Raw genomic sequence first — 24524 nt, forward strand, 5'->3', positions numbered from 1 at the left:
CAAAGGAAGAAGAAAGAAGACGAAAGTGAAGAAGAGTGCCTTGTGGTTGTGATGCGGGGGAGGCGACCGCTCCTCTGGCATACAGAAAGCCAGCTCTCAGTGGGGAGAAGGATTCAGGACCGCCCCCCAAGGGCTTCTTTCCCACCTCTGCACAGGCACCAGGGAAGCCCCAATGCTCTGGCCCTGCAAAGCGGGGAAAATCTCCTGTAGTGGGTTGAGGCAGGCACCGCCATCGGCCCCCTCCCTGCCAACAACCAGAGCGGAGCGGTGGAGAAAAGCCTCAGCAGGCATCAGGGCCTGCAAGGGTCGTTGGTGGCTACCTTTGCCCCCTGCCTCCCTCCAAGGAGCACAAGTGGTCAGGAGAGGGTGAGTCAGGTGACAGCAAGGCCCCTCGTGTCCCGCCCCCGTTCCCCCCCACTACCCGATCAAGGGACTGAAAGGGTGGGAAATCCAGGGCAAACCCCTCAGGCCCACGCCCCCACTTGGAAGGGTGGGAAATGGGGGACTACAGTTCCCCATCTTCCCCATCGCAGGAGCCTGGGGGGGGGCTGGAGCCCAGCTATAGGCCCAACCCTGAGGGTCAGCTCCCACACACACACACACAAGTCCGGGAAAGGGAAAGTTTATGCTGGATTTACTGGAGGAGGCCATTTGCCAAATCAGATGCAAGGCCTCCCCCCAGGAGAGGACGAGACACCATGAGCACTTTCACAGGAGCTCATCCAGGGAAAGGGCCTGTTGCAAGCGACGCACCCACTCACAATTGTCAAGCCACAGCTCCATGGACTTTCGGCACAGCGGTTCATGCTCCAAACGGAGGCACAGTTGCACCTCCACCCCCCGCGCCCACTCTAGGAAAAGCAGACAGAGGGGAAGGAGGAAGGAGGCCTTGGGCTGGTCCCGCTGCACCTCTAGTAGGGGCCCCTCTGGAAGGAAGCGCACCAAATCCTCGTCTCCACCCATCCAGAGAAAGAAAGCGAGGAAGCGTGGAGAAGGGAGCCGAAGGGCCAGATCCCCTTCCTCATCCCAGCCTACCTCTCTGACTCCCAAAGTTCCAAATCTCCTTCCCCCAGATCAAACTCATCGGAGTCTGAGGGGGGAGACGCCTCGGAGAGAGACAAGCCCAAGGAAAAGCCCCAATAGGGCCATCTTTTCCCTGCGGAGGCATTTCCCAGAATAATTTCCAAATGCCTTAACATCCTGGAGCTTACAGACCAGGAAGAAGACACTCCACCTCCAAAGTAGGGCAAAGAGGGCAGGGACAGCGGTGGCCTTTCCATCCCCCCCCCCCAAATGTGCCACTCCCACTAAGTCTGGAAGAGATTCTACGCAAGGAGTGGTCTAAGCCAGCTAGATCTAAGACACTCCACCGCCACTGTGAGAAGTTCTATTGCCTACAAGAGGATGCCATGCAGGATCTGGTCACCCCAAGAGTAGTCGAACCAGTCGCAGCTCTCAGCCCTAAGGCCCTCCTGACCTCAGAGCTGGGCGAGCTTCTCTCAGACCAGCATGGTTGAAGGACTGAGGCAGCCCTCTGCAGAGGCTTCGACGCCTCAGCTACATCCATGCGGGTGGTGACCACGTCTACCATCGTCACCAAGGGCATCTTCATGATGGCAAACGGTCTGCTCCAGTGGAGAGACGTAGGGGAGGACACCCATGAAACCACACAGGACATGGCAATGGCAGCAGTGTTCCTAGCCGACGCGTCGCTAGACACGTTCCAGCTGGGGGCAAAGGCCACAGCCAACATCATGGCAAGAAGAAATATCTGGTTATACAGCTGGGGGGTGCACACCAAAACCAAATCCAACCTGGCAGGCATCCCCTTCTCAGGTAAGCTGCTGTTTGGGGAAGCGCTGGACAAACTGCTGGTAGAGACAAAGGACAAGAAGAAAGCCGTGAAAACCCAGAAAAGAAAGAGACAAAGTGCTTTCAAGCAAAGCCCAAGCCATTTTGTCCCTTCAGGCCGCCCTTCCCCTCCACATACGTTCCTAGGGAGGGAAAAGCCAAACAACAAGACACCAGGGCCAAGGCGGGCAACCTCAGAGCCCCCCCCCCAGCATGCCAAGACCACCCATTCAGCATGACTCACTGTCCCCCCCTTTCCTGGCTGTGGGACTTCTCAAATGCCTGGAGGTGGCTCTGCTCAGACAGCTGGGTCCTGGAAACGGTGACAGAGGGTTATTCTATAGAGCTCCAGAGACCGCCCAGGGAGCGCTTCTTCAGCTCTCCCCATCGGAAGGAGCCAGCTGGGCATTTGAGGACTCTCACAGCTATACAACATCTCCGTCAGATCCAAGCCATCGAGAAGGTGCCTCAAAAAGAGAGGGGATGGGATGTGACTCTTCTTCACAGTCCCAAAGATGAACGGGGGGACCAGATCCATTTTGGACTTGAAGAGGCTTAACCGCTGCATAAAGAAGCAGAAGTTCCAAATGGAGACGCTCAAGTCCATAAATGAGAGCCTCCGAAGCGGGGACTTCTTAACCTTGGTGGATCTGGCAGAGGCCTACCTGCACATTCCCATCTGGCCATCTCACCGCAAGTTTCTGAGCTTCAGCTATGGAACCAAACAATTCCAATTCAAGGCTCCTCCCTTTGGCCTAGCCACGGCTCCAAAAGTGTTCACAAAGATCCTCCTGGCCTCAGTTGCCTACCTGAGGTCAAAGGTCATCCAACTACATCCCTATCTGGATGACATTCTAATCTGCTCATCGTCATGGGAACAGTGCATGCAAGACACCAGTGCCACTCTTTCAACCCTATAGTCTCTGGGGTTCATCATCAATTAAAAAAAGAGCTTCCCGTCACACTCGCAGTCCATACTCCACCTGGGGGTAACCCTGAACGTGGACATGGACATTGTGGCTCTATTCCTGGACAGGCAGACTACAGTAAGCAGGCTGGCGGCCTGGATCCAGACCAAAAAGAAATCCTGCCTCAGAGAGCTGGCAAAACTGCTGGGCATGATGGTTTCTTGCCAGGAGACCATCCAGTGGGCAAGGTTCCACGCAAGGCCCCTACAGTCGTTCCTCTTGGCCTTCCAGACAGAAATAACAGCCAGCATCAACCTGGCGGTGTGGGTTCCAGCAGAAGTCTCTCGCACCCTGTCTTGGTGGTCACACCCACCCAACCTCATGAGTGGGGGTCCCGATCCAGACTCCATCGTTCACCACCCTGACCACGGATGCTTGCCTCATGGGGTGGAGGGCTCTCTGCGAGGGCCACCACACCCAAGGCCTATGGACCACGGAGGAATCTCACCTCAGCATCAACCTACTGGAACATCCGCTTGGCATTGAGACACCTAGCTCCACAGTTAGAGTCCCAGGATGTTCTGGTCAGAACAGAGAGTGTAGTAATGAAGGCATACTTGAACAAACAAGGAGGAACTCAGTCTAAATCCCTTCAAAAGGAGGCCATGATGTTTTAAGGTGGGCTCAAAAACACCGCTACTCCATCAGGGCAGAGCACCTAAGGGGCATACTGAACATCCGGGCCGACTGACTCAGCAGGACATCTCTAGACCCAGGGGAGTGGTCTCTTCACCCAGACACGTTCATTTGGCTGACAAACCAGTTAGGCTGGCCCTGCATGAAACTCTTTGCATCCCAGCAGAATGTCAAGCTCCCCAGATTTGCCACTCGCTACGCCACAAGAGGCACCAAGTTCTCAGACGCTCTGACCAACAGGTGGCCCAGAGGGCTTCTGTATGCCTTCCCTCCTCTACCCCTCATCCTGAAGGTGATCCAGAAGCTGAGGGACCAGTGGGCGGATTTGATCCTGATAGCGCTCAATTGGCCAAGGAGGCCATGGTATGCCAACCTGGTAAACCAAGCCTCTGATTTTACCGCCCTGACACGACCTACTGACTCAAGGCCCGATCACACATCAGGACCCAGGTTTCTTGAAACTAACCGCCTGGACGTTGAACGGAAACTGCAAGGGATCCAGGGCTACTCTTCAAGGGTGGTCTCCACCCTCCTAGCCTTCAGGAAGTCCTCCACTAATAGATCATATGATCGCATCTGGAAGGCTTTCATCATATGGGCCCAGACTACAGGGAGAGACCCACTAGTCACCGGCATAGGAGATATCCTGGAGGGCCTGTCAGCAGGTCTTAAAACTAATACCCTAAGGAGACAGGTTTCTGCCTTAGGGGACCCTAGGTTCTCACCCCCACATCAAGAGGTTCCTGAGGGCAATTTCACTGATCAGCCCTCCCCTGGTGAGAAGGTTCCCCACATGGAGCCTCAATGCTGTGCTCAAGGCACTGTCCAAAGCCCTATTCGAACCCCTAGGGACTGCCACCCTTAAGATGTTGTCCCTCAAGACAATCCTTCTGCTTCTGCTATCACGTCCACCAGAAGAGTCTTTGCTCTCGGCGGAAAAGGAGCTTTGTATTTTTCACAGGGACAACGTGGTCCTCCGCCCAGACCCAACCTTCATCTCCAAGATCAATTCGGACTTTCACAGAGCCCAGGAACTGGTCATCCCATCCTTTTGCTCTCACCCTTCCAACCCCCAGGAAAGGGAGTGGCATACTCTGGATGCCAGACAGGCCCTCAAGTTCTATCTAGATAGAACCAAGCCCCACAGGCAACACAGTGCCCTATTTGTGTTTCTCAGACCATCCTCCTTGGGCAAGAAGGTGTCAGTAGCCTCTCTGGCATGCTGGCTTTGCGAGTGCATTGCGCTGGCCTACATACACCTCCAGTGGCCTAACAGCCCCGGAGGGAATATTGGCCCACTCGGTTAGGGGGATGGCCACATCAGCAGCCTTCTGGGGCTCCGTTTGAGGAGATGTGCAGGGCGGCCACATGGTTGTCCGTGCATACATTTACACGTCACTACAAAATCAATCTTTTTGCCTCTGCAGAGGGTGCCTTCAGCAGGAGGGTCCTCCAGAGGGTTCTGCAGCCCTAGCAGGGGGCCAGCCTAAGGGTTTGTTGACCCAACCAGGGATGAACTGCTTTGGCACATCCCTGTACTGGCTGGCCTCCTGCACTTGGTAGGAGAAATGGAAATTCTTTACTCACTGGTGAATTTCTGTTCTCATCGAGTGAAGGAGGCCAGCCAGGCCCACCCGGGCTGGTCTCATTCTAGGCAACTCATAGGCTAGGCAGGCTTCACCACTGGTTGCTTCCTCAGCCTGACCGTCAATCAAGGTTCGCAATTGAAGACCGTCAGGATGGAGGGCTTCCAAGGAGTTTCAACGACTTGGAAGACTCAACTGGTGAGCTTTGGGGAGGCCCCGCCTCCTCTGGAAATTAATTTGGAGACTGCCTTCTCAGTCCTGGAGGCGGAACCTCCCAGTACTGGCTGGCCTCCTTCACTCAGCGAGAACGCAAATTCACCGGTGAGTAAAGAATTTCCGTTTCTTTTCCATGTTGCTAAGCTGTGATGCTGCAAGGCAAAACTGCTCATGAATGTTTAGCCAGTAGTAGCAATAGTTAGAATGGTGTGCCTGGCATTCACCAAATGAGAGTTTACCTGCATGGTGTGTGTGTGTGTGTGTGTGCGCGCGCGCGTGCTTACCCTTGAGAAAAGGGGAAGATTCTTTCACCAATGCAGTTTAGTCAAGTCACAGGTTTTACATATATCAAAGTGTGTGAGCAGGGGGAGAGACATGGAAGACATATGCAGCAGCTATAGTTTGTAGTGTATGATTATATACTGTTTTTTAAATAGTTGTGAACCACCTTAGAGGCCTTGTTGAAAGATAAGGTAGAAATGTTTAAAATAAAAAACAGACAAATAAGTCTCCCATTCTCTAGCTTATCTTTGCGGGGTGCTTTTAGGGGAGTTGCTATTGGGGGTTTTTGCCTGGAATCTTGAAATGGGGTATCTGTAGGAGTTCTGAGAAGAAAAGTATTAGCAGCATGCTCTTCTTATATTTGTTCTGACGCCAAGCTCTTTGCGCAAAGTGCCTTTTCTCCATTGCTCCCATCACTAAAGTTCTCCCTTGTGTGCATAACATGGAGCCAGATAAATATAGCCCTAAGCCATGTCCCCTATCATCTGAGTTATGGTCTCTCTCTCTGGGATTTATTTACTTTTTGTAGGTGTGCTATAATTGGGTGCAGATTTAACCTGAATGCTGTGTATTGTGGCTGTGAGTGGGGCAGGGGTTTTTTGTTTTTGTTTTTTGCTCTCCACTGTGTTCAGTGGGTGTTGTTGTTTTAACATACCTTGGAAGGTGGCGTAACGGTACTCCAGTAGTGGGGGCAAATTTGGGGTCTAAGGGAGTATTAGGTTTGGCATGTCATGCTCACATCACTCCAAATCTCCATCCTATTTGGGCCCCTCCAGCTGCACTGGCATATCTCTACTGGTGAAGACATACCTTGGTTATACCCACATAGTGGGACTTCTGCAATGTCCTAATGAATCTTTAATCTTTAATCTTGTTATATTCTCACAATGGCCCTGTGAGGGATTTCCTAGTTATTTCTGTTTAAAATCTGAGTCAAGTAGCCTCCTTGCACTAACCTGGTTGCAACCATTCCATCAGGCTGTAGCAGAGGGATTGAAGGGAAGGACACCATTTGCTCTGCCAAGAAGCCAGCTCCATCAGATTCCTCCCTCTATCGTCACCTGGCAGCAGTAATTACATCAGCCTGTAGCAGAGAGCGGAAGCAGGGCCACTCTATTGGCTCAGCTAAGAGACCAGAAACTTTTGGCTCCTCTTCTCCTCTTCAGCTGGTTATTGTAAGAACTTTCTAACTAAGAACTAGTGCCTGAGTTTGCTTTCTTCCTCCTCTCTCTCTCTCAGTTCTTTTTTCTTTTTGTGTTGTGTCTTTTAGATTGTGAGCCTGAGGGCAGGGCCTCTCTTATTGATCTTTGTAAGCCTGGGAGCATTTTTAAACTGAAGAGTGAGGTAAAATCCTTCAAATAAATAAACGAATACATTTAATAGAACATAAGCTTTCATAGGCTGTAGCTTACTCTTAGCATGTCTATGAATTTCACTATCATCTGTATCATAGGATATATATAGAAATATTCCCCAGCTATCTTTTTCCTCCTCCGATATTGGTGGGTTTTGTCTTCTCACCAAAAGATCCTGTGATCAAATTCAATTTGGTGTGATGGTAGAACTTGCTGTGACTCTGTCTTACCTCTTTGCCTTGAACTTCCTAAACTTCTGCCAGCTATGACTGTTGTAAACTCTGCTTGTCTTTCTAGGTAAGAACCAGAAAGCACCTTCTCAGGAGCAGCAGCCTGACGAGAACCTGACTGAAGAAGAGCTGGCCAGATATGTTCAGGAGCTGCAAAAGCATCAGGTTACAAGGGAACTAGAGGGGGTACTTTGCCTCATACACCTGCTGGCTATATATTATTTCTATAGTTTCAGTTTTCTGAAGTGATATGAGATAGCTGTTGGAATCTGTATTTTGTTGGCTGTTGGGAATATCTAGGAATATGACATACCTCAAGCCAGCATTGTATTTAGGAACACAGAAGGAATGTGATGCAAGTGAATGAGCAGGCTGGCAGAGGAGGAACAGTGTTCCATTCTTTCTCTTGTCAGCCTGCTTGGTAGAAAGCATTTTTAACTAGCCTGCTAAGAGGCTAACAACCTGTGTTTTCATGCTGGCCGCAAAGGAGGGGCCTTCTCCGCCTCTGTGGCTAGTATGGAAACAGGCTACGAGATTCTTAGCAGGCTAGTAAAAAAGTGGCAGGCTAGTAACTTTTGTGGGCTTATTTATAAGTTGGCCTCAAGCTATTGTTTCATGGAGGGCTGGGCTGATAGGAACCTGTAGAATCGTTGAAGAACTATCTTCATTTTGCATTCTGCCATAACCATGCCCAGTGTGTCCATACTTTGTAAGCTTTTGTATCCCTAGAAGTGCCATGATTTCTTCCTGATAGAATGTAATCCACATATATATGTTATCTTATTTATTTATTTAAAATATTTCTTGGTCACCTTTCAAGGCAGAAGCCCTCCCAAGGCAACTTACAGCAATAAAATACATAAAAACAGTTAAATATTAAAAGTGATAAAAAACAACAAAATAGCAATAAAAACAACAATGAAATAGCAATAAAAACAATAATAAAATAGCAATAAAAACAACAATAAAATCAGCAGCAACAACAATGGCAATAACAGCAACAACAGCAGTCATATCAAGAGAAGGTCACAGTGAAATAATATGTTTTTAAGGCTTGCTTAAAAACCTGCAATGACGGAGCATGGCAGACCTCTGGTGGCAACTTGTTCCAAAGATGTGGGGCCACTGCAGAGAAGGCCCTCTCATGTGTGGTCATCCACCTAACTGCTCTCACGGGTAGGCAAATGAGACGGGCCTCTCTTTCTGATCTTAAAGCATGGGCAGGCTGATATGGGTGAAGGCAGTCCTTCAAGTAACTTGCTCCCAAACCGTTTAAGGTTTTAAAGGTCAAAACCACTGCTTTAAATTGGGCTTGGAAACACTGGTAATCAGTGCAGCTGGCACAGTATAGGCATTATGTGATCAAATTGCCTCTGCCTACCCCCAAAACTTGGGCAGCCACATTCTGCACCAGCTGAAGTTTCTGAAACGTCTTCAAAGGCAGCCCCACATAGAGCACATTACAGTAGTCCAGCCTAGAGATTACTAGTGCATGGATAACTGAAGCAAGGTCCATCCTCTTCAGATAGGGATGCAGCTGGCATACCATCCTGAGCTGGTAAAAAGCACTCCTGGACACTGCAGCCACCTGGGCTTCCCCAGTTAGCTCAGAGTCCAGGAGGACTCCCAGACTGCGCATTTGGTCTTTTAGGGGGAGTGCAACCCCATCTACGACCTGTTACAAACCTCCATCCAAAGTTGGTTTCCCAGCCCACAGTACCTCTGTCTTGTCTGGATTAAGTTTCAACTTGTTCACTCTCATCCATCCCAATACAGCCTCCAGACATCTTGTGCTAATGGGATTGGCATAGTGGATTTTAAAGATTTTCACAGCACAAAATATATTTCTTCTGGTTAGATCTCCTAGTGCTCTCTGTTGTGTTGCGTTATCAGAATTCTGGTAGCTTTAAAAGCATGTAACGCTGGATATCATAGGCTTCAACTCCTCCCCTGCAGCCCCTTCTCTCAATACCATTATAAATCTCCAGCACCATTCAAGGGAGTTGTGTACAACCCTGACAGCCAACTTGCAAAAAGTTGAAGGACAAAGTCAAAGTAAATAACGTACGTAATTTTAAAGGGCTGAGCATGAATAAACTAGGCGAGACAGTGGAGATCCACAATCAGATCTCTTGTCTTTTGAAATGTTTGCAAAAAGCTGCTGGATTTGGGTGTGAGCAATTCTCATGTTGCTGGGGCAGAGGAGTTATCCTTCCACTCATGTCATTTTCCTGATGAAAATCCCATTCCCACCATAAGTTGTTATTTGCCATGTTCAGGGAAGTCCATACATTTTTCCTAATTGGGCAAATACAATTGTCATTGGGTACAATTGTCCTTGGTAAAATTATGGACAGGAAAATAAATAACCCCCTCCAAGTAATATGGCCCCAGCCTACACCTGGGAGGCTCATGGCTGCTTTTTTGGGAAAAAAATTAAGTGATAGGAGATCTGTTCTTCATCTTTTGTCTAGCTGTTGGCCCCAAGAACCAGGATAATTGTGGGGGAGAGGATGACCATCATATAGTTCTTGAACTACCACTAGTATTCCACTAGTACTTAATTTATCTCATCAGCCACAGGGCAGTCCAGGAGAGTGTGGTATGGCAAACCAAAGTTGACTACCTGTGAGAGAGCATACCAGAGCCGTATTGCTAGAGCAGTATTGCTAGAGCAGGTGATAGGATGGCGGGGGGGGGGCATGTTCCATGAAGCTAGAATGCTGGATTTTGATTTCAAATTGTCTCTGAGCCATGATGCTCCCTTTGTGGTCTTGGATAAGTCACAACCTATCCTAACAAACAGTTGTTGTGAGGCTTATCAAGCATCTGATGGATTGTGATTGACCTGGTTAGATGCATAGGCGTGTCTTTAAGGGGGCAATTCTATGCAGATAGGCAGCTGCCTCTGAACTTGGAGGTAACCACCTATCCAATGCAGGGCAGGAGAAGCACAGAGGGGATTGTTCCCTCTGTGCTTCTCCTGCCTTGCATTTATGGCTAGACAGCTGATTTCGGCTGTCTAGCCTCGGGAGGGCAGAGTGGGGGAGGAGGCTGCCATACGACACATAGGATGTGCCGTACTTGCATTTCTGCCCTCCCCGCTGGGGAATGCCCCCCGGAACGCCCCATTTTGGCGGCTCCACACTCCTTTTGCGAGCACGGAGCACAGGGCTGTTCTGCACTGCCTGCAAGGCAGCGCAGAAGGGGGGGAAGGTCAGTTCCCAGAAAACCAGATATTCTATGCAGCCATAGGATTGCTCCCTCCAAGGATAATGCATAAAAGCCCTTAGGAAGACCTGAGACTCATCCCTGCTTTTGGCCATTTCACATCTTACATCTGATGGGATCGGTGGAAGTACTTCATTTTATCTGTCCTGAACCTACTTCAATTTCATTGCGTGACCCTCAGTTCCAGTATTATGAGAGGAAGGGGAAAATTTCCCTTAGGTGGGCAAGAGCTAAGGCATGCATCTTTGCAGATGGTTCATGGTTAAGCAGAGTTGGAAAAAATCACAGATGCCTAGTCGCTAGGCAAATATTCCAAGAAACTATTATACTGGCTCCTAAAATGGCCGTTCTAAAATGTTTTAGATACTTTTCTAGACCCACAGTTAAGCATTTGGCTTCTCAAAATAACAGACAAACCCCACACCCTAGTGCTCTACCTTTTAGGATAAGAATTGAACATGTAGAGGGGATCAACCAGAGAAGTTTATTATTGTCACTCCATGGGCACAGTCTTCTGGCAATAACATGTGAAATTACAATGCAACCATTTAACTATCTTTCTTTCTTTCTTTCTTTCTTTCTTTCTTTCTTTCTTTCTTTCTAGGAGACATCTGAGAAGATCAAGCAAATGGCCACCAAAGAGATGTAAGAAGAACTTACAAGCGAAGATGTCCAAAAGGAAGGGTGTGTTGCCTGACGCACCCACCAGTCTTCCTTCAGTGCTGATTTCAATATGCAAATATGTTTAGGACTTATTGCTCAGTCACAGATATTTACATTGTGTAGCGATGGGAGGGGACAAATAATAGATGGTGTATGTGTTTTTTATTTCAAAGAAAGCCGCCCTATATTATGGTTTCTACAGCGAGGATGAAGATCTGCACTGATGGGGTTTAGTCAGGACAGCAAACCATTCCAAGTCTGGAGCTCTTGGCATTCAGGGGGAAGTATCACTGATACCTGTAACCATGACCTCTGTGGGAGTTTGTGCTGATAGTCCTGCCCAATAAATAGCTTGCCTCTAGGGAATCTCCCTGCCAGCCTAAAAGGAATTTTTCAAAACTACTGCCATCACTGGAGGAACATGGGAAGTGTGTGCCTGTGGCTAAGCTTATATTCCATGACATATTACTGTGCCTCACAACTTCCTGTCTTGATATCTGGCCTTTCTGTTTTCACAGACAGACACCATCCTCCCTTTTTTCCATACCCTATTTCAATCAGCATCTTACCTCCCATAGAACCTCTCGCCCTTTTGTCTGATTAATTGTGCATGTGGATGAGAGTTCCTAGTGAATACAGACCAAATTCCTCTCCCTGCCAGAAGCCAAATAGCCCCAGTGCATTGCAAGTTCTAAAGTGACCTCCTTTTCTTCCCTGCTCTCTTTGCAAAGGTGCTACAATATATTTTCTTATCACACTCATACACTGTCTTTTTTAATTAATTACTTTTAACTGAGCTTTTTGTATCTTTGATTTATACATATTGTTTATAGTTATTGAAAAATGCTGTACTTCTGGGTTCATGCTTTGTATTATAGCTGCATGTATCAAAGAAGTAAAATCAATGCGGCAACTAGGGGACCCAGAGCATTAGAGACCATTCTGGATTTGATATTTCAGCATCCCTTATATGGCAAAGAGCCATAGTTTATGCATGAATAGAGCAGAATAGAGTTTTCAGAGGAGACTGCCTACTGCCTCCCACAGGATAATTTCTTCAAGAGAGGATTCCTGACTGCAGTTCTGCAGGAAATGGGTCAGTCCTGTAAATTAAATAGAAGGAAACAGAAACGTTTGTCTCACACATAGTAAGTTCTTCCCATTCTGTTAAGAGAATAGATTAACTTCTTTTCTATGTATTCTGGGAGCAATTCTGGATACTGCAGCTACTAAGATGTCTAAACTTCTGGTGCTTCCAATAGTGGCACTGGTGCTGTAAATTCCAAAGAAGAACTTGCACAGTTGAGATTTGCAAGCAAAGTGCTGTTCCCAAGCTTTTTGACGCAGCTTTTTCCATTCAGTGAAAGGATAAAACTAGCCTCCATGTAAGGCAAGGAGAGTGTGCAAGCCCATAAATGCATTGCATTTCTTGGTGTGAGATCAGTGTCTCATGCTGTCTAGGAATTCTGGCAATAAAATCAGAGGATTCAGTCTCCTCACATTAGTATAATAAACATCAAAGGCATTGTGGGGGTTTTTTACGTATGCTCAAAGGGAAAATTGGGTTCTTAGTGGAAATCTCTAAATGAGAAAATGTAAATTATTCTGAATAGCCCCATCCTTGGGAATGAGTCCTCATGTTGAAAATTTTGCCAAGTTCAATGGGATTTACTTTCAAGCAAGTAATGATGGGATTGCAGAGTAAAATGCTTTTTGGCTCTCTCTTTGCTGAAAATGATCTTGGGGACTGGCCAAATAGAAGTTGCTCTCCGAAAAAGACCTTGACTCTTCATACCCACAGGTATATTTGTAAAAAAAAAAAAAATACATGTAACACTGGCCAAACATTGCAATGTGGAAACCTTATTCTAGTTTAGCAATCTTGATTACTTCTGTATAAGTATTCTTTGGACTGAGCCTTAATATCATTCCATCAAGCTTAGGCCTTGGTTTAAATGTATTATGGTTGGTCCCTTGTCTCTCTGCTCTGCTGGCACTGGGGACAGAAGAGTAATGTTTTGGGGCTATGTAGTTTACATAATCTGATGCATGATTTCAGCACAGAATTTTCCACGTGTCACATCTGATTTGCTTTTTCAAGTCACACTTCCTGCACTTCCAGTTCATCTTTGAAGCATCAAGCCAAGAGCAAAGGGACCCCTCTTACAGGTGTACCCTGACATTCTGATAGCATGCAGCACAGTCTGGCTATAAACAATGCTGGGATTAGTCCCAAGATCTTTGTGGCCTCTGCCATGTACAATCTGCACCCGTGTATAGAAAACACTTAGAAATGTTGGATTGCCAGAAAACCAGATGGAAGCTAAGTAATTCGAAGCCACTGCACCTTCTGGAATATGATATTCCCCTTTGTACCAGCGGAGCAGGACTCAATGGACTGATAGACCTGGGTGCTTCAAATTTGTCACAGCAATATTTTGCATAAGTTCTGCACTATAAACACTAGCTGTGTGTGTAGCATTGTTTTCTACATTAGTGCCATTTTGCCAGTTTGAAAGTCTCAAGCCTCCAAGCAGATTAGTCATTCCATTTTCTAATCCATGTTGTTTGGTATAACCCTGGAATTAAATATGGCACTCCTCACTATTGCTGTCATAGTTATGCAGAGGACTGTTGCAGTCCTCCTTTATGCAGTGGACTGGAGGACCATGTGTACTAGTGCTGGATAAAAGGAGATGTTACCTTCAACAATGGAGAACATACTTTGCATGTAGAAGATCCCAGGTTTAGTCACTGATATCTCAAACAACCTCAACTGGCAGGGCTAGGAAAGACCTTTGTCTAAGACCATGGAGAGCAGCTACCAGTCAGAGCAGATAACACTGAGCTATTTGGACAAATGCGTCAGCTCTGTATAAGGCAACTTCTCCATGGTCTCTGTGACTCACATACATGGATGTTTAGAGCATCATTCAGAACATTCTAGAGCTGAGCAGAACTTTGGTGGGAGCCCACCCACTCTCCTCTGTGCATGCTCCAGGGTGTGGTGCTGCCTTCCTGCGCTTTTCCTTTTCAACTGCTGCAGCAATAGCAGCATTAGGAATCTTCTCTGTATCTCACTGTTTTCATCATCAGTTTTCTCAGTTGTTTCTTCTCAGGCTGCTGGGCAGATTTTTTTTCTTTTTTCTTTTTCATCTTGTCCATCTGAACCTCTGTCTTCATTTTCTACTCCCCCCTCAAGGGTGAGGGAGGGGATACGGCCTCCAAGGTGCTCTTCAGGAAGTGTCTCCCTTGTGGCAGGAAAATATTGCCAAGTGACTCACTCCCTGTGCCACCTTTGCCTGTGAGGCACATCAGGTTGACTCCTGTGTGTGCTAACAGGCATTTACAAAACAGGCCTAAAGAAACGGGATGGCTCGCCTTCATGCCCTGTCATGGGAGCAGGCCTTAAAAGATGTGGACACGGCAGCACAGAACTGGCTGCTTCACACTGATTCATCATCTAAATGGCAAATGTGGTTCAATGTAAGCATTCAGAGTAGTGAACAATGCTGGTTTATCAGCTATTTTTATGGGGGAAAGCAGCCACCTTCTTTGATTGCCGAGAATATCATGGAGGATATTAAGCACTTGGCAATGATCATTCAAGTTGAAACCCACAAACCGGCAAGCCAGCAGATCAATGCTTTTCATCATATGGCAGATTGTGGCTCTAAGGCTATGGCAGTCACTGTATCACTTCAGCACCATGCTTGGCTCAAATCAGCAGGCCTCCACCAGGAAGCCAGATCTAGGGCTAAAGACCTCCCATTTGATGGGGAAGGACTTGTTAATGCCTACACAAAGGAAACTTTGGACCACATCTAAAAGATAAAGACTTCTGCCCACAAGATGAGCCTAGAATCCCAATTTTCTCTTACTCTGCAAATCACCCCCACTTCTACTGGCAATGCTAGGGATCCCAAAGCACCTATCAGAATCCGCTATGAGCAGGACATTTAAACCAGCATCTTAAACCTTCTTGCAGCCTAGATGACGCTTCCAAAACAACTATCTTCAGCCGGCAAGGGGGAAGCACCCAGGCCAATCAAAATGATGTCTTTGACTTCCACCAAGGAACTCAACTGTGACCCCCTCCTTCTCCAACCGGCTCTGTCCCTTTCTACTTATATAAGAATCCATAATGACCAATGTGTGGGTCCTCTCAATCATCTACAGTGGCTACACCATCGAGTTCAAGATTACTCTCCCCTACAGGGGTTTTCCACACCATTCACCCCCTCCCCCCAACACACACACACTTGGAAGAAATTACTACACTTTTGGACAAGGGAGCAACAGAAAGGATCACCTCTTATCAAAAGCTTACCAGCTCCCCCCCCCCAGTACTTCACTGTGCCCCAAAAGAAAGATGCTCCCACCCCATCCTCAACCTGCAGGGTGTCAGTCACTTTATCTGGCCCAAAACATGTCTGGGTGACTACCCTCTGTTCTATCCTCCCCTTACTCCACTGCAAAGACTGCTACAATAGATCTCTGCAATGCTTATTTTCATATCATATGATTCAGAAGCAATAAGAACACAGGTGGATAGAAGTCAAGGATTTTATTAAAGAGCAAGCAAAATGATACAAAATAACAAAATACTGATACTGAGCAAGATAGCTTACTTTCCCATTCAGTTGTTGGGAGCTCCAGGTGATCGACAATGGAGAGACCCCATTGGCTGGCACGCACACCTCTATGGTCCACGTCTGCATCAAAGCTCACTATGGGCAAGTCTCTAGTGACTTTTATACCTGAGTTTTCCTGTTGCCATGTGCAGGTTTGAGGAGCACCCTAATTAATCATACCTGGGTGATGGTCAGATTCTGAGGTCTCGTAATGTTCATACATTCTTGCACTGCCCAAGAGATAAGCTAAAGTGAGTGGACAGTGGCCAATTTAATTGATTCAAGGTTGTATGCTCCCAAGCAGACAACTGACCTTGGAAAGCAAAGCCTCCAGCCTAGAGGCTTGAGAGCTCTTAAAGGGGGCAGGTTTTTAAGGTTCTCCAGGAGCTTCAGCCATGCAAGGAACAATTGTGGTGCGCCACTTTCCTGTCTCCTTGAAATACAATGGTCTTCCAGTGCATTTCCTCTACAGAGCCCAAAATACTAAATCCCACTATATGACAGCAGCAGAGATGGGGGACACACTCAGCTGCTGTCATGTAAGGTCACTCAGTAGTACTAAAGGTGGAGACTCAGCCAGTTATTTTCCCCCCATAGAAACTTGGAACTCTACTTAACAAATCCATTATTTTTGTTGCATGGAAAAGTTCCCTTAAATTTTCCACTATGTTGCCAGTGTCAAGAGCTACTGGATCCATTGAACTAATCATGAATTTGAAGTGTGTTGCTCCATTGCTCTGTCTGTATATTATTACAGTTCAGCCAAGAGAACAAGAAATCCAAGACCTCTTCTGTGGTATATTTACTGTGGGGTCTGTACAGCTGAAGGGATGGAATGGTTTCGGTATCAGCTTTCAGAAACAAAAATCAATCTGCTTTAGTTCTTGTATCTCTGTAGTTTCTACTGGGGATAGAGGGGAAAGAACAAGATATCAGGGTACAAAAAACAACCAAAATATTTCATTTGCTTAGTTTTATTCACAAGATAAAAGGAGAATTAGCTTAACAATTTCTGGACGTCCCCTGCGCACTGCTTTTCTCGCTCTGTGCAGTGAATAAATAGCAAAGATTAGCAAAAAAGAACAAGAAGAATATATGTATACTTGCTTTTCCATGGCGGCATACAATGGAGCACTTACACCCCCACTGATTCTTTTGCACCCTGCCAATTCCGTTGTGCAAGCAGCCCCCACCACTTACACAACAGTGATTTAGCACTTCCAGGAGGGGGGCAACACGAAACGAGTGCAAATGCTAATTTCTGGAAGGGGGCAGGTTGGTGGAGCTTGCATAAGAGAGCTCTTTCAACCTGCCCCCTTACAGAAACTAGTGTTTCCACTCATTTTGGGGATTGCACCCGGAAGCACTAATTCACCATTGTGCAAGCGATGGGAGTTGCTTGTACAATGGAAGTGGCAGGACTGGCAGTGCACGAAACAGAAGCAATGGTGGGCCCCGCATATGGATAGGCAGCATTGGCTACTGCCCAGAAGTACCTGACAACAGTGAGTACTTGCAGCTTTATTTTCTATACAAGGAAAAGAGAGTTACAAGGAGTGCACATACAAGGAGTGTGCATTTTAATCTGACATGGACAGACTGAGAGTCAGAAAAAAACTGAAAAGTAATTCAAGTGCTCTGAATTTATATATTCTGATCCCTGAGTTGTAAATAAGCCACCACACATAATCTATTCTGTTGCTTTCTCCATGCTTCTCTCTCATCTCCAGGGATGGGAAAGGTCAAAGCCAAGCCATATTTAAGGGATAAACTAGATGAGACATCAGAGATATGTGTTTGGATCTCCTGCCTCTTTAAATTTGTTTTTAAAAGCACCTGAGGAAGTCAAAATTGGGACCACAGTACTTTTGTGGGGGCATAGTTAAACAAGTTCCCTTTTTATAATGTTGATGTAAATCCCTCCCCCACAGCTGCTATTTCTGTCAAGGAAATCTTGACAAGGGAAATGTCAAGATACCCAAATAGCCTATAACAGAGGGAACACCTCCGAGTGTGTTGAGGTCATTAGGGATAGATGCCATCATGGCTATCCAGCAGCCACCTCGGAGCTTATTAGGGAAAAACCAGATTCCCTGAGACTGCTTAAAGTCTGATTCTTTTCCTTAAGTCAGGTTCTCCCCAGTATAGTTGCCGTGTGCCCCAACTCTCACATTGACCTCGGGCATGCTAGCCCTGCAGAGGGGTGTGCCTTTCACTGTGACCTCAGTCAAGGAGCGTTTCCTCTCATTGTGCTGAATGAGGCTTGCCCTCAGAAAATTACAGTAGCCCACAGAAATTACAGAGAACCCCCTCAATTGACACGGCACAGCACAATCTCGAGGCTCCAATTCTCCTTTGGTTTATCGCCTTAGGAAGAAACTACTTTGTTACAGAGATCCTGCGGGTTAAAATGGGGGCTGGTTTCTGTCTTTGTGTTCTCCCCCCCCACTTTCCCAGCACAAACGTGTGTGTGTACTCAGAAGTAACTGCCACTATGCTCAGTGAGGCTTGTTCCTGAAATGGAGCAAGAAAGGAGGGAAAGGAGAAAGGGGGGGGGAGGGGGGAAGCCTCTCTTATTGGTCGAACAGCCCCTGACAGTTAGATGACGTTCACTCCAACCCCCACCCCAGGAAGTATGTTCTGTGAAGCAATTTTTACTAGTCCGGAGAATCTTCTCGTGGAGCCCTGCTTGCAGCAAAATGAGTCTTTTTAAAAAATCCAGTACTTCTCCATTAGCTTCTCCTTCCATTGTTGTGGAAACACAGCTCTAGAATGATTTCAGGAAATCTGGATGAACTTCCTTAATGAATATGAGAACTGATGTCAGCTGTCTCATTCTCTCCCCCTCCTCCACCCTTTGATAGAATGGCCCATTGATAAGGAAAGGTGTTAAGGATAAGGGGGCAGGAGTTGTGATGAGTAGGATTAATCTTACTAGTGATATGGAAAATGTTTCAAAAACCTCAAGGGCACAAGGCAACAGAGAAATAAGTATGCATTTAAGCATATTAAGTTCAGTGGATTTAAGCATACTTAACTCTGAACGGGACTGTAGCCAAAAACTTGAAATAACCTTGCACTTCTAATAACCCTGACAATTTTGGCTATTCTTTTTACATCGCCTTAAAACACAGACAATCCCAGTATCCCACAACTTATAACTGTACTGGAAATTATTTTCAAGCTAAGGTTAAGGGTATTTTATTGTGTTATTTTAAACCTCTGCTGCTTGGGATTTAGCAAACTACAAGAGTCAGGCAATTCCACAGCAAGGAAGCAACTGAAGGAATGTCTAATTGTGTACCTTATTTTTCAACTTGGTGCATAGATAGTACACTTAAAATGGTTCTTTTCATTAACCCCAAAGTTTGTGATAGGAGATATTGGAGAGATCAGTTCCTTAAGTATGTAGCCTCAAACCACTACGGCCTTCATAGGTCAAAACAAGCACCTACAGCAACCCCCAGAAAACTAGGGTGGCCACTTGTGAATCTCCAAAAAGAGGACATGCATCACCAAAAACCCCTTCATGGATCACTGCCTTGTTGTGGCGAAGGGGCTCGCCAACATTCGCTGGATCATGGAGAAAGCAAGAGAATTCCAGAAAAACGTCTATTTCTGCTTCATTTCATTTTAGCATTTCTACGCTAAAGCCTTTGGTTGTGTGGATCACAACAAACTGTGGCAAATTCTTAAAGAGATGGGAGTACCAGACCACCTTACCTGTCTCCTGAGAAACCTGTACAAGGCTCAAGAATCAACAGTAAGAACCTGACATGGAACAAACGATTGGTTCAAAATTGGGAAAGGAGTATGACAAGGCTGTATATTGTCGCCATGCTTATTTAATTTATATGCAGAGTACATCATGAGAAACGCCGGGTTGGATGAATCACAGGTCGGAATTAAGATTGCCGGGAGAATTAACAACTTCAGATACGCAGACGACACCACCCTAATGGCAGAAAGCGAAGAGGATCTAAAGAGCCTCTTGTTGAGGGTGAAAGAGGAGAGTGCAAAAGCTGGTTTGAAACTCAATATTAAAAGAACTAAGATCATGGCATCTGGCCCCATCACTTCCTGGCATATAGAAGGGGAAGAAATGAAAGCAGTGACAGATTTTACTTTCTTGGGCTCCAAGATCATCGCAGATGGTGACTGTAGTCATGAAATTAAAAGACACTTGCTCCTTGGGAGGAAAGCTATGGCACACCTAGACAGCATAGTAAGAAGCAGAGACATCACCTTGCCGACAAAGGTTCGTATAATCAAAGCTATGGTTTTCCCAGTAGTAATGTATGGCTGTGAGAGCTGGACTATAAGGAAGGCTGAGTGCCGAAGAATTGATGCTTTCGAACTGTGGTGCTGGAGAAGGCTCTTACGAGTCTCCTGGACTGCAAGGAGGTCAAATCAGTCAATCCTAAAGGAAATCAACCCTGAGTGCTCATTTGAAGGGCAGATACTGAAGCTGAAGCTCAAATATTTTGGCCACCTAATACGAAGAGAAAAGTCACTGGAAAAGACCCTGATGCTGGGAAAGATTGAAGGCAAAAGGAGACGGGGACGACAGAGGATGAGATGGCTAGATATCATCACCGATGCAATGAATATGAACTTGAGCACACTCCGGGAGAGAGCAGAGGACGGGAAGGCCTGGCGTGCTATGGTCCATGGGGTCACGAAGAGTTGGACACAACGACTGAACAACAACAACAACAACAACGAAAATCACCAAAAAAGAAGACACAATTTTGTATTTGCTCATTTATTTGTATAGATGCAAATTTAGAAATAATTATAGATAGAATCTCACCATAGTGTGGAAGACTGTGACCTGTGTGCCTTGCTCAGTCTGGGGTCCAGGTGCTATTCAAGCTTCAAGGCCCAGCTCTTCCTTCTGGTGGTTCTTCATACCAGACTTGGTCCAGACAGCCCTTCAAACAGAGGACTCCCCTCTGTAAAAGAGGATACAGAAGACTATGGGAAGTTAGTGCAAATGCTGGAGCATCCTACATGCATAAGGAAGTGCCATAGTTTTTGGTATGCAAAAGGCCCCAGGTTCAGTCCCCAGCAATATTTGTCATCAACTGCAGCCTCACATAGAGCTCATTATATTAGTCTAGCCTCAACATTGCGAATACATGAATGAAAGTTAGTAGGTCCAAATCTGATAGAAAGCATGACTCTTATAGAAAAGCATTTAGCATATACAGCCAGATGGTAAATTAATACTGAGTCTTCAGAACACACATCTAAGAATGGGGAGAGATGGGAATTCCTTCAGAATCACAATGTTGCCCCTCCAATTTACACCTGTAGCCTTCTATGTATGTGGAACAGGAGTGGGTGTGGATATGTGGTTTGTGTATGGAATAGAACCCAGCAGTACGCTACAAAGTTCTACGGTGATAAGAGAGTCTATATTATCATCCCCTGGGCCCTCCCCGACAAGCAGCAATGCTTTAGAGAGCTCATGAATCTTCACCAGTTCTATAATTGTGGCACCAATGCCTCACGATAAGAGTATAGACCAGGGGTAGGCAACCTTTTTGGGCCATGGGCACATTTGGTAGTTTGAAAAACTGTCCTGGACACCACCACAAAACAGCTGCCATGGCAGGCATAGCAAAGGTCAAGTAACCTGCCCCAAAAGACTGGGTATAAGTCAGAGGTGGAGTCTGAGCCCTAACTAAACATTAGGAAGAAGTTCCTGATAGTACAAGCTGTTTGACAGTGGAACAGACTGCCTTGGAAAGTAAAGGACTCTCCTTCATTAGAAGCTTTTAAGTTGTGGCTGTATGGCCAACTATCAGGGATGCTGTAGCAGCAGATTTCCTGCACTGGAAGGGGGTTGAACTAAATGACCATGGAGATCCCTTCTAACTATGATTCTATGACTTCCCTTTAAAAAAATGAAAGTATTGAAAACTGTTTACATGACTAATTTTAGCAGGCCTCAAATAATTGCCTCCTGGAGCCTTCTTTCTCACTTGAGGCTCAGGTGGCTTTGGTGGCACAGAGTGCCTTCTACCAGCTTCAGTTGGTGGCCCAGCTATGCCCCTATCTGGACAGGGATAAACTGGCTTCAGTTGTCTGTGCTCTGGTAACCTCCAAGTTAGATTACTACAATGCCTTCTACATGGGGCTGCTTTTGAAGATAGTTCAGAACCTGCAGCTTGTGCAAAATGCGGCAACCAAACTGATAACAGGGACAAGAAGGCCCCCAATTCTGACCCCAATTCAAGGTGCTGATTTTAACCTATAAAGCCTCAGACGGCTCTCCCAACATGAACCTACCCATACACTATGTTCAGTATCTAAGGCCCTCCTCCACGTGCCTCCTCTGAGAGAGACTTGGAAGGCGGCAACAAGGGAGAGGGCCTTCTTGGTGGTGGCTCCCCAATTGTGGGGTGACCACCCCGAGGAGGCCCACACGGCACCAATATTGTTATATTTTCGGTGCCGTGTTAAGACCTTTCTCTTCACTCAGGTATTTGGCAGCTTATGATGAGTTTTAAATCAGGTCCTGGATTTTTCTTATGGTTGATTGTTTAAAGTTGTTTTTAGATATATGTTGTCTCTGTGTGTGCTGTCTTTTTATATGTTTTTATTAAATCGTTTTGCACTTCATATAATGTATTTTTAATGGTTTTTAATCTTTGTAAACCACCCAAAGAGTTTCGGCTATGGGGCAGTATAGAAATGTAATAAATCATCATTATCTCCTTGCTTTGTAGGGATACTTGCCTGAAAAAGGTAAATTACAATTGCAAAACTTCCAAATGTACTTGTATTTCATATGTTTGTTATGTTACTACTTAATTTTATCAAACAATGCATTTTTAGACATAGAAAAATGTCCATGGAAATATATAGCAATGGAAAAATATCTGCCTCACATCACTAGTTTCAATACATGTATGTGTGATAGCCTGTAACAACCCAGCAATCAGCAGATGGATGGGGGGGTGGGGGAGGGGTTCTATGAGATCAGGATTGTAGATGCAGTTGGGATGACTGAGTGCTCTGCTTCATTTCTCTGTTTTATTATTATAACTGCATTTTTAGTTTTACAATAAAAGTTTTGGTTTTAAAAAAATAAAAACTAAGGGCCTTTGCAGAAGAGAAGCATGTAAGTTCCATAATAAATTATACCTGTCCAAAGATTTTTTTTTCACAACAAACTGTAACTGTAAACTGGATGTCCTTGCCTTTGCTCTTCTTGAAGAAAAAGAGCTTGTTTTAGTATAGATCATTGTCAGTGTTCTGCTCAAAGGCAACAGAGCAGGTGTATAACTGGGTGTGGTCACCTAGCCCAGTCATGTCACAGTGTAACTTTTTCACATTGTTGAAGGTATCCTAAGTTTTCTAGCAAACACCAGATCTTTTCTCTGCAGGTGCCATTTCTAAACCTTTTATTTTCTTAACACTACACTCATTGCCACAGCAGTAAAATGCCAGAGGGTTACGAAGCAGCAAAAACAACAGAGTTTTGTGGCAACTTAAAAACTAACATATTTATTGTGTGACATAACTTGTCATGGACTGGAGCTTTTTCCATCAGATGAACACTTCATACATGTTCTGTCCTCTGGCTTCAGTCCATCCCCATCTTCTTTTAAGATGAAGCTCCTATGTACAGTTCTGTAAACTGTGTAAACCGCCCAGAGATCTTTGGTATAGGGCAGTATATAAATGCAATAAAAAAAATAATAAAGTTACTTGTATGGCCCACTGAATTCATGGGATATTTTAAATTAAATAGACATAGGATTTAGTCTCCTTTGCAAGTCTTTAGGGGTTGGTTGGCACAGACTAGGTCTATTTGTTAAGTGGTAAACCTGTGCCTAGACTGTGCCACTTGACTGCAGGTGGGGGTTCACATGATTGTATGCTTCTCTATGCAAAAAAAGTTCTCCATACTGGCACATTTCCATAGAAAACTAGCAATCTGTGAACCATCCAGGGAACTTTGGCTGTGGAATGGTATAGAAATATAATAAATTAATGATGAAATGAACATCAGACCAATGGGGTACAGCCTAGCCTTGCCTAGACATGCTCATTTTCTAAATGCAGGAATTGTTATGTATTTATTTTGTTTGTTGTTCAGTCGTTCAGTCATGTCTGACTATCCGTGACCCCATGGACCGTAGCATGCCAGGCCTTGTCCTGCGCTCTCTCCCGGAGCGTGCTCAAGTCCATATTCAATGCATCAGTGATGCTATCTAGCCATCTCATCCTCTGCCGTCCCCTTCTCCTTTTACCTTCAGTCTTTCCCAGCATCAGGGTCTTCTCCAGAGAGTTTTCTCTTTGCATTAGGTGGCCAAAATATTTGAGCTTCAGCTTCAGTATCTGTCCTTCCAATGAGCACTCAGGGTTGATTTCCTTTAGGATTGACTGAATACGTTCCATGGGGTTTTCTTGGCAAGAATACTGGAGTGGGTTGCCATTTCCTTCTCCAGTGGACCACATTTTGTCAGAACTCTCTGCCATGACCTGTCCGTCTTGGGTGGCCCTGCACGGCGTAGCTTATGGCTTCACTGAGTTACGCAAGCCCCTTCGCCACAACAAGGCAGTGATCCATGAAGGGGATTTATTTTGTATGGAGGTGTAACTCCACCATGTGAGTTCCCGCCTGAAGTGGTACAGTCCACACACCACCTCAGTGAGAACTAGGCCACAGTCTCCTCCTACATTCCCAGGCTCCTTCTGTTGGATTCCCAGGGCACTTGCCCGGAAAGCTGTATATTGCATAAGAACACGGCACTCGGCGGGGCCTCTTCCTCGTAGAAGCTACTCGGGAACCTGTATAAATATCGAACAATTGAAAGGGGAGCGGGGCAGGGCGAACGGCCCCCGCGGGAGAGGG

At 45.9% G+C, this 24524-nt stretch overlaps 1 protein-coding gene and 1 long non-coding RNA gene across 4 annotated transcripts in view; one reads left to right on the forward strand and one right to left on the reverse strand.

The window, feature by feature from the left end:
* FSTL1 (follistatin like 1) overlaps positions 1-12866 on the forward strand; it is a 52966-nt gene extending 40100 nt beyond the window's left edge. The window contains exons 10-11 of one of the 2 annotated variants that reach the window (XM_084835374.1): positions 7192-7310; positions 10960-12866. In XM_084835374.1, the coding sequence (XP_084691500.1) occupies positions 7192-7310; positions 10960-11004 (164 nt within the window). In that variant the 3' untranslated portion in view covers positions 11005-12866. The remainder of the gene's footprint in view (positions 1-7191; positions 7311-10959) is intronic. The other variant, XM_084835375.1, reaches the window with a different exon arrangement.
* Positions 12867-12974: 108 nt separating this feature from the next.
* LOC146352992 (uncharacterized) lies at positions 12975-24522 on the reverse strand. 2 transcript variants are annotated; one of them, XR_014787922.1, is made up of 3 exons: positions 23920-24522; positions 20466-20607; positions 12975-16553 (listed from the first exon to the last, which is right to left on the reverse strand). It is a non-coding gene; the product is annotated as an uncharacterized LOC146352992 (long non-coding RNA). The 2 variants fall into 2 exon arrangements; XR_014787923.1 differs by having other exon boundaries at positions 12975-16556.
* Positions 24523-24524: the final 2 nt, after the last annotated feature.

The sequence above is a fragment of the Heloderma suspectum genome, chromosome 2, assembly GCF_057233095.1.
Source record: "Heloderma suspectum isolate Gila_16-S chromosome 2, 16-S_ref, whole genome shotgun sequence".
NCBI lineage: Eukaryota > Metazoa > Chordata > Lepidosauria > Squamata > Helodermatidae > Heloderma > Heloderma suspectum.